General features: G+C 44.9%; 1 protein-coding gene across 1 annotated transcript in view; it reads right to left on the bottom strand.

The window, feature by feature from the left end:
• LOC135210217 (SWI/SNF-related matrix-associated actin-dependent regulator of chromatin subfamily B member 1-like) overlaps positions 1-9,334 on the bottom strand; it is a 99,939-nt gene extending 90,605 nt beyond the window's left edge. The window contains exon 1 of the mRNA XM_064243053.1: positions 9,175-9,334. Within this exon, the coding sequence (XP_064099123.1) occupies positions 9,175-9,252 (78 nt within the window). The 5' untranslated portion in view covers positions 9,253-9,334. The remainder of the gene's footprint in view (positions 1-9,174) is intronic.
• Between the last annotated feature and the right edge of the window lie 5,722 nt (positions 9,335-15,056).

The following is a 15,056-nucleotide window of genomic DNA, read 5'->3' as shown; positions in this document are numbered from 1 at the left end:
ACGGTCGTAAGCTTCGAACAAGGGAGAACGGTAGTTAACTGCTTGTCCGATCGTGCGCGCGCCCGCGCGCCCGAGAGGTGAAGAATCACTTTTGCGCTTTAGGCCCATGCAAAAAGTTGCAGAGTGACGGGGGTGGCATGAGGTGGGTACTATATGTAAAGGACCTCAGGTTTGTATAGTTAGGAAAATGCAATTTTCGACAAATTGTCATTTGTTACCGATACGTAATACAAACCCTCGGTCCTTTAACAATAGGAAGACTCACTTCTTGGTGGGAGAATCTGAGTCTTTTTGGTGAACAGACTGGTGTTCGTCCAACCCTGGAGTGCCTCCCTGGTCGTAAGAGCAAGGGAGGGATCCAAACCTCTGTCCGATTGATCGGGGTGTGCACCGCAGGATCAATGGTCAGACCTCTGGGCCAAGTACTAAGAGAGAGGCAAGCGTATCTCTTCGTACCAGCAAGCAAGAACTTGTTCCTGTTTGCAAGAGACAATCATAAAATGATGGGTTTGTCTCAATTTGGCATCCACTTCCTCCCCCTTGTTGGAGGAAGTGGTGGATATTTACTCCTATCCCTACTGAAAGGGATAGGATGGTGCTCTATTGAGTAGCTCACCTGCATCTCGTCCTTACCCAGCAGGGTGACGACCGTGTCCCTCTACCAAAGGTAGAGGGAAGAAAAAGATGGGAAGAGGAGCCAGTCACACTCTCATTCCTCATCCATTCTTACGGTCCACACAGGACTCGATGCTGTTCAGCCTGCGAGGGTCTGGGTTAACTACACAACGTGTTGAGCAACCACCACGGTTCCCAAGGAAAAGATCCAAGGAACTGTGGGCAATATCCTGAAGGTAGAAGGAGGTGCATGCGGTCCGGTTGGACCAGGCGCCTGCCTTCATTACCTGCGCCACGGAGAAGTTCTTGCGGAACGCGACGAGAATGATGAAGAGGCGTCCACACTCATCCTGGTGTCGAGTTTCTTCAGACAGCTCCGTCGCACCTTCACAGGACAAAGCAGCATAGCCTTCGTATCGGAGGCGGTGACGTCCATTAGGGAGGGTATGTGAAGGACTCGAAACCAATCGTCAGTTACCGAAGGGTTCTGAGTCTTCGCTACGAAGATCGGTACGAAATCGAGCGTCACAAATCCCCATCCCTTTGTGCTTGGCTTCTCAAGAGAAGTCATGCAGTTACCTAAGACGAAAAGAAGGGAATAGTCGTATGACCTATCCCATCTTCTCGACTTTGGTTATGTACAGTACTCATACTGACAAGCTATTAAGACGAAGTAATGATTGCTCTGGAACAACCGAACTAAGTCCACAGCATAGTTCGTAACTGACTCGGAACGCTCTGACAGCTGCCGACTGACTGGTTCGGAATCAGTAGAGGCAAGTTGGTCCAAGCATCCGGGTAAGTCACGTGACCTTCGCCCTTTAAAAGAGTTATGCTGAGAGACCAAACAAATAAAATATTTGTTAGTCACCGATGCCGGACGGCGGCGGCGATGATTATACTTAATTGCATAAACTCAAAAGGCGAAAGTCAATTGCCTTCAAAAGACCGAGGTCCCTGATGGCAAGAAAATCTCATAGACGTTGAATCTCAGCTTAAGGAGAAACAACACTATGTGACGTTGAAGACGAAGGTAGGCAATGAATGCAACCTACGTCTTCCAGCTGAATCGAGAGAAGGAATCTCAAGATTTCTAAACCTGTGCTTACAAATGACTGAAAACGCTAACCGCCATTTCATTGCTGTCCGTTGTGCAATGAAAGCGGGGCGTTCTTCAGTAATGAAACACAGGGGAGAGCCGCTTGAAGAACTGCTTCTCATGGGCTGAACGTTGGAAGTAGAGCTGGCAGGTGTGGGAGTAGGCGATGTCTTTCTTTCAAATACATCTGCTAACTCCGGGGTGAACAATGAACAATTGTACACCTCCGAATACAAGATATTTTGAGGACAAACTCAGATTCCGCAAAAAAAAATCATTCGCATTATCGGGATACGATGCAGCAAGAGACTATTACAGAATTCTGTTACCGTGCGGTAAACAGAAAGATGAGAGTCGAATAGATATCTCTGCTTTAAACTTCTCGCAATACCGAAGAGATGAATACTACGTTTACTCAGCAGTAGATGGTCATTCATGTGATGCGAGAATCCCCGTTAATCAGAGACTTAAGTCCGTGATTGTTGGGCAGAGATACGGTTGTTATTCAATCAAAGCAGGTGAGAAAGACATAAACAACCGTCTATTTCAAAGCGGCAGCTGATACTGAAATGCCTCGGGCAATTCAATACGCAGTAGCTGTCGCTGACTCGTCATCCTGAGTTGCCAAGTAATCCTTTCCACGAAGGAATGCGTTCGGCTAGAACCACCGAGCATAAAAAGATATGCTCGAGCAATTATATTAAGCGAAACGAATTTCGGTAAATATAAAAGCTAAAATGGTGTTGTTGTGACAACACCATAAAGTATATAAAATTGAAACTGGAAACTCTGGGAGGTTGCAGGCAACCCGGGTTTGCAGTTCAATTAGAATACTTTTCGTCTAAGTCGCAATCCGTAGAGTAGAATAACCAGGATATGCGCCTACCCCTCGGACCATTCAACTGCTTAGCAGAATCATGTCGCGAGGTTAATATACGTAGTATATTTGTAGGATTCTGAACAACGATCTCCATCCTAAATTCTTTCCTTCAAGAAAACAAAATAAGGATTGGAGATCGACCACCTTCGTTCTCTATTAAAGAGAGTGAAGGAGAAGTCTTCCTCGAAGGAAAGCTTCAATGGTGAACAGATACTAAGACGATAGTTCCAGCCAAACTGGATATTCCCGTCCGTTCTTCTCTATTCCAGGTTGGTCGCCTACTGTGAGATAGTCTTCTTTCAGCAGCAGTCTTCTTCCTAATGCTAGAAATTCCAGGAATTCGAGCATAGGCGAGGTTCCCGATTATCGTGTAACATATCGGGGATTCTCGTCTCGCTCACTCTGGACCGTGGTCTCGCCTAAGTGTTTGGAGATCGTAAGAAACTCTAAAACACACTGAATGCGCTAGAAATTCCGTAGAATTCTAAGCAGTCTGCGAAACCCCCACCGAATTCGTCAAACGATATCGGCTGGTCGGTCCTCTCGATTCCCGTAGAAATCGAGAATGGGGCAGGATCCCTCACAAAACGACCGGGGCTTACGTCAGGTAGGACCCGAAGGTCCCCCCTGGTAGCGCAGTCCCCAACGTGGGATCCTACAGAGAAATCTCTGTAGCCGTAAGGAGAGAGGGAATGGGGGAGGAATTGGATACTCGCTCGCCTTCCCAGTGGAACTAGCAGTTGGAGAAGAGTAGGAGCAGCCACGCCTTGCGGCGATGGCCTCTCAGAGTCTGGGAAAAACGTATCGTCAGGAGAAAACGTTTTTCCCGAGGAGGGTTACGAACTCTCACTGTAGGTAAGGGTCTGCCGCACTGTGACGGTGGGTGGGGCTGATCGACCATGACACTGTGAACGTCTCTGGGTGGGGCTGATCGACACTGGACAGAGAGCCGATACCGTCCTCCGACTCATTCCAGTCCTCGTCGAGGTCGAAACACTCTCGGAGGACCGACCAGAGGATATTTAAATACGGTCCGAAGACACGTAGAAACGCCGCTGTCGCAGTAGAGGAGGTGGAAGTAGCTTGATCGACCGGCCAGAACTGAGAGAGCCTCTTGTCCGGAGACGAGAGACTCTGGTTCAAGACAGAATCGGTAAGCTCCGATCGCGGCTACCCACCGTCGGTTTGGGTTCCCTCTCGGGCCCCAAAACGACTCGAGCAGAGACATGGGCTCTGCTGGTGGGAGCGGCGATCCTTCCCCCCGGTCGTTGTGCTGACGAATCAGTGCAATAAACTGTGGTAAAGTTACTCTGAATCTCGGAAGTTACAGTGTCTTTGAGGAGTAGGACCGTCCAGTCCCTCCAACAAGAGCAGCTCCCAAGACCCTCCTCCTTCAGAAGAAGGACCAGCAACAGTTCCCTGACGGTTGCCTCCAATCACTTGCGCGTACGTCCTGGTTGGTCCTAAGACCAACCTGGCAGTGCGGCTCGTGACGGGATCGTGAGCGGCGCATCTCTCACGATCACTCCTATATAGTACCTAGCTCTTCCTGGCGTATGCCGAGGAAGTTGAAGGTATCGGAGAGACAGAACTGACGCTATCCCCCTCTCCCCCTGACGGTCGCCTCCAATCACTTACGCGTACGTCCTGGTTGTCCTAAGACCATACGTGGCACGTGCGGCGTCGTGACGGGATCGTGAGCGGCGCACCTCTCAGATCACTCCTAGCTACCTCGCTCTTCCCGGTGTAGCCCGAGGAAGTTGAAGGTAGTGGAGAGACAGACATGACGCTCCCCCCCCCGCTCGTTGGCAGGACCAGCGTACGTGGGGGGCTGCAGCCGATCACCAACCCGCGGTGGGGATCGATCTGCAGGCCTGGCCGTGCCGATCACCGTGTGGCGAGCGGCTCGACTGAGCACGTCGACCCCGGTCCCGTGCGTCAGACGAGCTGCTGCTGGTCACCGTATCCGCCCGGTCCCTGTGGGAGCGGCGGTGCAGGTGACCTGCAGAGCTCGCTTTCGCCGTGAGACGGTGAGCGTCCTCGCGGCACGTCAAACCGCTGGTACCAGCCGAGGCTGGTACGTCGGTCGAGGGGACCTGGGGGACCTCTTCCCAGCCTCAACCCGTGCCGGCGACGAGCCGTCACGTCCACCCGAGGCCCTACGGCTGGGTCGGCTGTGGCCTGCCGGAGAGCGGACCGCTGGCCTGGCTGAGAGTCACCTGAGCGGCTCTCGACAGTCTTCTGCTCCGTGCCGGCGACTCAGCGTCGTTCTTAACTTTGGCATGCACTCGGTCATGACGCTGAGCGGAAACTCAGGCGTCTTAATTTGCTGCACGGTCCCCCGAAGGAGATCGTACACTCGGAACTTCTCGCGGACGAGAAACCGAGCCGGTACCTGGCTTAGCAGCAGAGCTGCCAAGACCAGGCGAGGGTGTACCAGCTAGCCAGACACCCCTTGGTCCCCGTTCTTCTTCTTCTTCTCAGAAGGGGAGACGGGCCCCGTTCCGAAGGAACAGGAGGACCAGCAGAAGAACCCCCCCCCGTCACACCGGATGTGACGAGCCCTTCGAAGTCCCGAAGGAGTCTTCTTAGGGGGAAACAAAACCCGGTTACCAGCTGGTCGCTGCGAGAGCGGCCGCTGGCCTGGCGAGAGTCACTGACGGTTCTCGCCAGCCTTCTGCTCCGTGCCGTGGTCTTGGCGCCGAGCGAACTCTGGCGCCGAAACTTTGGCTGCACGGTCTCCCCGAGGGAGAGCGTACACTCGGGATCTCCCCGCGAACGAGAGACGAGCCGGAACCTGGCGTAGCGGCATCGCCGCTAGCACCAGGCGAGGAAGTACCAGAGCTAAACCGATACTCCTCTGGTCCCCGTCTATCTCTTCCTTACGGAAGGGGAGACGGGCCCCGCTCCCGAAGGAGCAGGAGGACCAGCAGAAGGACCCCCCGTCCCACCGAGGTGGGACGGGCCCTTAGAAGTTTCCCGAAGGAGACTTCTTAGGGGGGGGAGGCAGCCTTCTTCTTCTTCGGCTTATGGGCCTTAGAAGTCGAAGGGGAAGAGGCAGCAACAGACGAAGATGACACCTTCCTCTTCTTCGTCAGCTCACGCAGGACAGTCGTCAGGTCCTCCATCCAGGCAGGAGTCGGGCTATTGCCGAAGCAACACGGCCGACTGCAACCTGTCCGGAAGGACCTGGGACTGGGGAAGACACACCTGGGCAGGACCAGCATGGACAGGCGCAGGAAACCAGGAGCGACAGGAACAGCAACCAGCTCAGGAGCGGCAGGCAAGCAGCGGCAGCGGTAAACACAGAAGGGACAGCCAAGCCAGTAGCGGGAACCACATCAGCGACAGGTACGGCAGGCCCAGCCATCGCCTCGTAGAATCATCGGCAGCCAGCGTGGTACTGGCGGCGGTCCAGGGGCGAGCTGCTGGAAACAGCGGAAGTCTGGGGCAGGCAACACGAAGAAAACACAGGCAGCGGCGGTCATTACCCATCCTCGGTACGGCGGCGACCGGCCCTAGAAGCGGCAGACGGCGTCACCGACACAGCAGGGGTGTAGACCAGCGGGGGGAAGCAGCATAAGCGGCCGTGAAGGTTGTAGTGGAGACCACTCCAAGGTCACCGCCCCAGACCTCGCTAGACTCTGCAGCAGATCGTGGATGCTAGGCACGCCCTGCAGCCGCAGTGGTCCATACCTGTCCAAGGTCGTCTCCCACGGCTGTAGCACCTGCGGTAGCACAGGACAGATTAGTAAGAGGGGTTCCCTCACGCACGGGGGGGGGAGACATGCCCCCCACCACCCCGAACGGAAGGAAGACCCCAAAACAAAATACGAGGAAGCTGAGCGGGGGCAGGAAAGAAGACGAAGAATCGGATACCAAGGGAGTCGCGGGAGAGGCTTTCCGACGACTTCCTGGCAGACCTTCGCTTCCCCTACCCCCGCCACAGCAGTGAAAAGTAATATGAAAATGAAACAGAATACTGCACTTGCGATTCACTTCATAGAACTTAAAGAGGGAAAAATCAATCCCGGTAAGAGCGGAAACTTGATCCATAATAATATGATGCTATCATAAATATATATGAAAAATGAACAATACTGCACTTGCTATTTTCACTTTCACAGCAATAAATCGTAAGGATTAATTCCCGGGTAAGAGCGGAATTTGATCCAAAATTAAAATTTGATGCAATTAATAAATGGAAATGAAAAGGAAAACTGCATTGCGAATCCACTTTCATTGCATTCTATTCATACAAAAATAAGGAGGCTCTTGCCGAGCGCAATCAAGCTCTCGGCAACGAACGCACAGGGCAAAAATATAATGAAAAAGAGTACTTACATCTTTCAATTACACACTTTCGCCCAAAATACATGACTCGGCGTGAGTGCGCCCGCCCTCGGCACCGAGACATAATTCAAGGGTTCAATTCATGAAAAGAGCGGAAATCGCCGTCTCTACGGCGATAGCTCCATGTTGATTCATAATTAAGTAATGAAAATGAAAACAGTGTACTTACAGTTTCATTTTCAAGTCAAACCAAACCATTAGTAGAAAAACACAATATAAACAAAGCATACGACGATGAAGCGGGCAGAGAGCGATGACGAACACGTCCTTCACACCCGCGGCCGAAAGCAAAAGTGATTCTTCACCTCTCGGGCGCGCGGGCGCGCGGCACGATCGGACAAGCAGTTAACTACCGTTCTCCCCTTGTTCGAAGCTTACGACCGTCCCAGCTGCCCGCTAGTTACCTTCCTATTGTTAAAGGACCGAGGGTTTGTATACGTATCGGAACAAATCTGAAATTTTTTGGGGTTATTTGGTTGCAAAAAAGGGATAATAGACATGAAATAAAAATTTTGAAGTAACAAAGTAAATTTAAACTAAATAATGAGTAAAGTAAACAATAAAAGGAAAAAAGCTTTGCACCTCATTAAACTGTGTACTCGTGTGCTGCCCGTAACTGTGTTTGTGGAGTGAGCGCTTAGGAACCAGGAACCACAACGTAGTTCAAGTGCAATTTGGAGTGAATTAAGACCAAAACATGTATAATTACAATCAAATAAGCACTGTGGAGTATCAGTTGTGATGGTAGTAAGGATAAAACTACCGATTACAAGGTAAAAATGAATTTCAGTTCAAACCATGACCCCAGGAATAAGAAATTTCATACTTTCACTAATAGGGTAAAAAACCTCATGGTAGAGGGGTGGACCATGTACGATCAATGTGTACAACCCCAAGAAAAGTACATTATAAACGCGTCCTGACACCGGAGTAGAGGTCTTTAGCTCCGTTTCTTACCAACAACAAGTCGCGTCTGATGCCCATCTCCAATGTCAGGACGCGTATAATGTACTTTTTTTGGGGTTGTACACATTGATCGTACATGGTCCACCCCTGTACCATGCGGTTTTTTACCCTATAGGCAAGAAAATGTAGTTTTATTGTGCTGATTGCAACTGCAATCTTGAGTAAGATAAATAAACGTTACATATATACGCTAACATTGTTCAAATGAGTGCTGGGAAGGCTGGGAAAGATGATGGCTTCGTTGTGCCTACGAACGACACCTCACGCGGTTGCCGCCATATTGGATTTCAAAACTGCCTTGAAAACATATCTTACGAGGAGCTCACATGCTTATTTTAGTTTGTGTGGCGCTTTCATATACCACATTATGTTGACAAAACTTCAATCTTTTGAATGGTATGGTTAAAGATGTAATTGTATTCTTGTTTCACCAATTAAATATTGAGTTAATAAGGCTCATCCACACGATGACGATGGCTCCACTGCGGTGTTTCCCCCTAAGCTGCAGTTAGCCTACATCAAAATGTTCTTGTAGGATAACTTGCTTATGAGATTAAAAATTCACTGCAATCACAGTGCGACAGTAAATTCTGGAAGCTGTTTCACTTCTCTTGGGTTAGGCCAGGCACCCGTTTCTGGATACCTCTAATAATTTGTTTGGAACTGTTGAGAGGTATCCATATCAAGTCACACTGAAGCCTGGGAGTGAATGAAGAGAGAGGGTTCATGGCTACTGTAGTCTGGTAGGCATTTCAGAGGGAATAGGTATGACCTAACCAGACTTACCTTTACCTATCCTGACCTCGGATGCTGAGCCCTAACATGGCCGGAGGGGTCCATAAACCTGCCTCCCTTCCTTAAAAGAAGTTGTGACCCCAAACAGTGCATTCTACCCGAATCCCGTTATCAAGGAGCACCCAGATTCTAAACCAATGACCTGAATAATCTGCCTTGGGCCATCTACCGTACCTAGCCTATAGGGCTAGCTGGGTAGTTTAGCCAACCGGCACCTACCCTAATGTATGGTACCTAGCTACTATAGGGTACCTCCAGCCTGGAAATAACTTTTCCTTTCATAGGAATACATAGCCTAACATAAAAAGGCCATCCTTTGTGGGCAGCAAAGTCTATGCAACGCCAAATTATGATCGCCCAACCAATCAGCATCGTAACTCAAGAGGTCCGTACAGCCTAGTTTATCCTATCCATAAACATTCCTATACGATCCAGGAAACTGGTTTTATTCTATTTTAATCCTCACCTCGGACCCAATGCACCAAAATTCTCCATTTTCTTCCAACTGGAAAGACACGGGTTTATCTCCGTAAGTTTTGGCCATTGTTGGTCGAAGTAAATAACGCTGGACAGCAGAAGAAGCCGCTTCGGCCACCAAACAATAACAACCAAACGGACGGTTGTCTTCTATCAAAGAAAGGATTGGTGGTTAGCGCAACTCATTTGTAGATAGCACAATCACCACTATTGCGGGTGAGCGTTTAAGGTTGTTTTTTAATGTATGTGTCGTTTGCAAGCACTTAAATACCGTAAATGTCTATACTTTATTATTAAGGTATGATCTAAAGTTGTAAGATGATTCTTTTGAATGGAAATTAATTGTATTAGATTTGTTATTAGCGTCACTTATTTGTAGATTGCGCAAAATGGCAGCATTTTAGGGAAGCGTTTAAGCATATTTCTGACTTATCATCTAAAAGCACTTAGAAAATGCAAACACATAAATATTATGGTTAAATTATAAGTTAAAATTATAGCTTATTTCTCCCCTTTTTAAATTAAACGTGTAGATTCCGAGATGCAGCCAATCGTTTGCGGTTTCTTTTTTGAATGAAATGCACGCTAGAGCATGAGCAATCCCGAGATGACGTCACCGGGCGTCTGTCTAAACTGAATACAGGCGGTAGAAATGAAAGCGCTGGAGGACTTAGACTCGAAAACTCTCCAAGAATAATATTCTTTACAATATCGAATAACACAAGTACGTAGTAGGAAACTAACCAGTCTTCTGGCTTGAATATGCGTGGGTCTGGTGCAGAAGAGAAGAAATACACGAGTTTATTTAAAGGACTGCATTTAATAAATTTACTTTGGTTACAAAAACGCAGGTAACTAAGTGAAAATTTTATTTTTAGGCACTCTTTCCACCTGGATTCTTCTATTAGCTGCTGAAGGCAAAATCTGCAATAAAAAATTAAAAAGGGTATTTTAGTATGCATCCACAAAAACAGCTACTGCTTGCAAACTATTTAAAAAGCTAAACTAAGTCTCATTTAATAGCTGAAGAGTGTGTCAACAATCTTTATTGAGTACATTAGAAAGTTAATGTTATTATTTTTGAGTTTAAAATTGCAATAAAAATCCGTTATGTAAATAATGTAATATAAGATAAAGAAAGAAATATTTTCAAAGATTGACTCTGATAAACTTATATATAGAACTTTTAAAGACAAATACAGTAAGAAATTGTGGAAATCGGATGAAAACTAACGAAGCAGTAGTAATTTAAAGGACAATAACTCCCTTTTGAGAAAATCGCAGTTGAGGAGACAATTAAATCTGGTGCAGTGAGACAAAGAGGATGGGATAGATTTTGTATTAATAATGACCAAGAGTGACTGAGTCTACAGTACTTTTGCAAGGTGTAGAACTAGAGAATGGGTATAATAAGGTTGAACGATACAGGATAAAAACTGTGGTAAGGTTCAAAGCCACTCACAAATGCAACGCATTTCCAACAGTATCTTAATGATCTTATATTGAGTTTGTGAAACCAGAAAAAGGAAGAATGCATTACTGACTGTTGGGATTTTCTATGTACTTGGGTGTGGCACTGAAGATAAAGAATGTTTAGCAGTTGATTTGCTTAAGGAAAAAAATATAGATGTCTTGGCAAATATTAAGTTAGAAGTAAAATTATAACATTTGCATAAACAGGAAGGGTACAGTAATACAAATATGGTAGTTCTAGGAATGTATGGATAAGATTGAGTCTAGCAGGCATAAATGTCTGTAATGGTGAGTGTGTAAAGTTCAGAAATGGAATAGAAAGAGAGTAAGGGAATATATATATATATTTTTTTTTTTTGAGAATTAGTGACTTTAGCCTGTTGGTTTGGAGAATACCAAATGATGGTCGTCCTTGGTGATTTAAATGCATCTCTCTCTCTCTCATTTATCTAACTTTTAGATGACCTATTTTTGCCCAACCCTGTCTTATCAATCATAGAAGACACTTCAATAAACCCAACGTTAATGCATTAGATATCACGTACTACGTGTATTTCTCTCTAGTTTATATATCTGATGTATGCTTTAATTTTTTCAGATAACCGTTTAAGAATCTACTTCGTCTTCTCAGCTTAATCCTTAGTTGAGGACGTTGATTTAAATGAGTCTTTTCCAGGTCTTTCTATTTTATCTCGTATCTTCCCTTCGTCTGTTCCTCTGTCTCTTCTGTCTTCTTGGATTAAGTCTCTCCATCTTCTCATTGAATATCTCATTGGGATACCCCTCCTTCGTGTCCTGTACTAACACCCACTCCCCCCTCCCCCCATCACCCTACCTTTGATTGGAATCAGGGTTATCAAAAGACATAACTGGAAACAAAAAGATTTATTTAACAAAAAAAAAAAAAAAAAGCTACTTCTCAGGCATAATTTTTATACCAATTCCTATAAATTTCTAGTTGACTCATATATAAAGATTTTAAATCACAACAAACATATATCTAAGAAATTAAAGTTTTTAGCCTAACAAGGACGTTAACCCAAGGGAGTAAAGGGTTGGACAACCCCACCTGCACCGCTTCTCCGATTTTCGAAAAGCCTTACACTCATTACAAATTCTTCTATAATATGACATGATGGCCCTCTCTTACTGACACCATCATCCTTCCCCTGTCCACTCTCCTCTCTACAACTAAAGATATTTCCAATTTCAAAAAAACTAACCATGTACCTAAAGAATCTTTTCAGATCACCTACGGGCCGAACAAGGGAAAGGCCCGTGCCAACAAAGAAGTGTTGGCTTAATACAACAACAACAACAACAACAACAACAACAACAACAAGTTAGCCACACGTGCCAAGGCAAGGTGACGGCGGAGGAGCTGTATAGCATCATGGGTGTGGTGGAATCCATCCGTTCTCCTCGATGCTGTTCTGGATAGACTGAGTTATTCATGTTTTAAGGGTGCTTGGTCATTTAGAAGGCGTCCGGGAGGACCTTAGAATGCCATGCCTCTCTCTCTTTCTGTCTCACACACACAAACACACACACACATACCCACATAATCCTTTTTTTTTTTTTCAAATATCACGATTTCCATGAGATATTTGAAATTTGTACTCGAAAAGATGTGAGCAGGTTTGCTTCGTTTGGTGAATCTTGTCTAAGTTGAATAACTTAGATTTCCACCTTAAAAGCGATATATATATATATATAATATATATATATATAGATATATATATATTATATATATATATATATATATATATATATATATATATACATATATATATATATACATATATATATATATATATATATATATATATATGATATATATATATATATATATATATATGATGACCAGCTAAAGAAATTATGGTTGTTCTATTGGAAGTGGAATTAAATTTAGGATGCACGTCTGAAGGGGGAAAAAATAACCCGAACAAATTAAAATTGAAGTCATTGTTATTGAATTGTAATCTAGGGGATCATATTTTTGCGAAGTTTTAACATTGCGCTTATGATCCCAAATGGAAAATGTGTAACTCACAATGACGGAAAGCTTAGAGGGAAAACAAAGTAATTTTAGAAAAGGTATGAGTTATACAGATCAAATATTTATGTTAAAAATCTCTGCGATGTTTTTTGTTGCTGATTACAAAAAAACATATTTTGTAAAATCTGTAGATTATTTTCATTGAAAGTCTTGCGTCACTGTGGCATTACCATTATATAAGAACTTAACTGAAATCATTCATGAAAATATTGGTTAATGTGATAAAATCTTTTCAAGTGAATTTGATAGCCTTAGTAGATGGAGATAAAGATGATTTAATTAGCAAAGCACAGCGAGATCTATCTAGTAGAGGATTAGTCACTAGTGCTTCAGTGTCTGGTGCACTGTAAGTATTACCAAAGGTTGTTTGCAGTCTCCTTTCGGTCCCTAGAGCTGCACCAACGTTTTAGCCTTTCATTTTACCTCCATTCCCACTTCCTTTCTCCCATCTGGCTGTCCAACCACACTAACTTCATCTACCTAGTTACGGTCTGAAGCGCTGAATGAATAAAAGTAACTTAGTGCTAGGCTTTATAGCTAAATTTTCATAAATCACAAATCGCCACAAGATTAACAGAGCTTGTACAATAAAGTATTACATCATATGCCGAGAAAGACGGGACTCGATTAAAATTTAATATATAGTCAACGAGAAGTAATGGGCAGAATTTGCCCAAAGAGATGAATGTTCATAACGACCGTTGACGGCGTTGAGTGTTGAGTCGTCGACGCAACATTTGAAAACATCCACATTCCACTGTCCACAAGACAAGAGACAGTTGCACTGAACACTAAGACATCCTGGACATAGAAGACGTGTTTGTCTGTCGATAGTTATACGTATGATGAAATTTATATTTTTTTGTACGGAAATGAATGTTCGTGATATTTGCGTGTCATGATGAGAACTAGTATTTTATGATGACACGTTGATATGAGCAGAAGACCACTGTGGATGGTAGGTAAGAGCATTTAGCCTACCATCATTCAGACTCGAGGTGGCTATGTATGTTTATGATAAATGTTAACTACCCATGCTTATTTCTCTTACAGCATTGCAGATTATTCACTTAATATTTAACACTGGGTATCTAGGGTACTTATCCGCGGCGGCCTATAGACTATGGCACTTGCGGTTTTTCCTAGCAGATTTACCTACTGAACAAGAATTTTAAGTAATATTTATTCGGACGACTGTAATTAACACCCCCGGGGGCCAGTACTAAACACGGCGAAATACATTGGACGACCCAATCCCTAGTGGATGTCGTATCCTCGGTTACGTTCCTTGCAGTCCGTGCGGACTGCTTCTGTAGAAATACCGGCTAGCAAATAGGCCTAGGCAATTGAGCATCGAGTCTTATCCCAAACGTTGTGCCAATCCTAGACAGATTCAGTCGAGTTTCTACTAGTCCTATGTTGAATCAATGGCTGTTAAATCTATTGCAACGTTCCTTTAATTAGTGTGGTGGGGGACCACGATGGTAGCGAAGCCAGGTTTTTTAGTGGTTAGTAGCCATTGGATCGTTAAGGACAAATGCATTCACCTGACTGGGGTGACTGTGCTCCTTGTACTTTTCATCAAATTTGACTTAGGCCTTGGTGCCCATATATTGAATGAATTAGCCATAGGGATACATGGAAATTTGCCTTCCCTAACTTAACCAAACCTAACCTGGGTTATTAAGTCTTACCTAATCAGCGCCGACCCCTTTACTTAACCTGACGTAGGGCACCATGAATTACTTTAAAGGAGCTGTGTTTCTTTGCTTACCTATGTTCCTTGGTTATTTGTTGTCCATTTATTGTTTTGTATTCCTTCCCATCTTTTCCGTTGCAGACTATCCACTATGTTCTCATATTAGTATTAGACTAGCGTTTGCAAGTGTGTATGTGCTTGCATGCATGCATATGTGTGTGTGTCCATGTGTGTGTTTGTAATGGGGTAACCCACCAATTCGTACTGAATTAATGCCAGACACTATACGAAAACCATATTTCACTCTTAGAATCCCGCACTTCTAAAGTGAGCTTCGTTTCCAAAACATTCATGTCACATAACACTGTACATCGAAGATTGGAGGAACCGAGATGAAATTTGCAGACGGGTTTTAGAGCCTTTGAGATTGCTACGCCTAGATTGTTCAATAGGCTGTTAAAGAGATTAGATCGTTGGCTAACGTTGGTTCATTCAAGAGGAAACGGGAGACTTACATGTTTAACGTCGACTTTACTACAGATGATAATATTGCTGTAAATTATAAACTTATGTGGTACTTCAGATGATAATATTGCTGTAAATTATAAACTTATGTGGTGTAGCATTCTGGGGAGCCCCT

Source organism: Macrobrachium nipponense, chromosome 39, assembly GCF_015104395.2.
Source record: "Macrobrachium nipponense isolate FS-2020 chromosome 39, ASM1510439v2, whole genome shotgun sequence".
Taxonomy (NCBI): domain Eukaryota; kingdom Metazoa; phylum Arthropoda; class Malacostraca; order Decapoda; family Palaemonidae; genus Macrobrachium; species Macrobrachium nipponense.
This window is presented reverse-complemented; position numbering and strand designations above follow the sequence as displayed.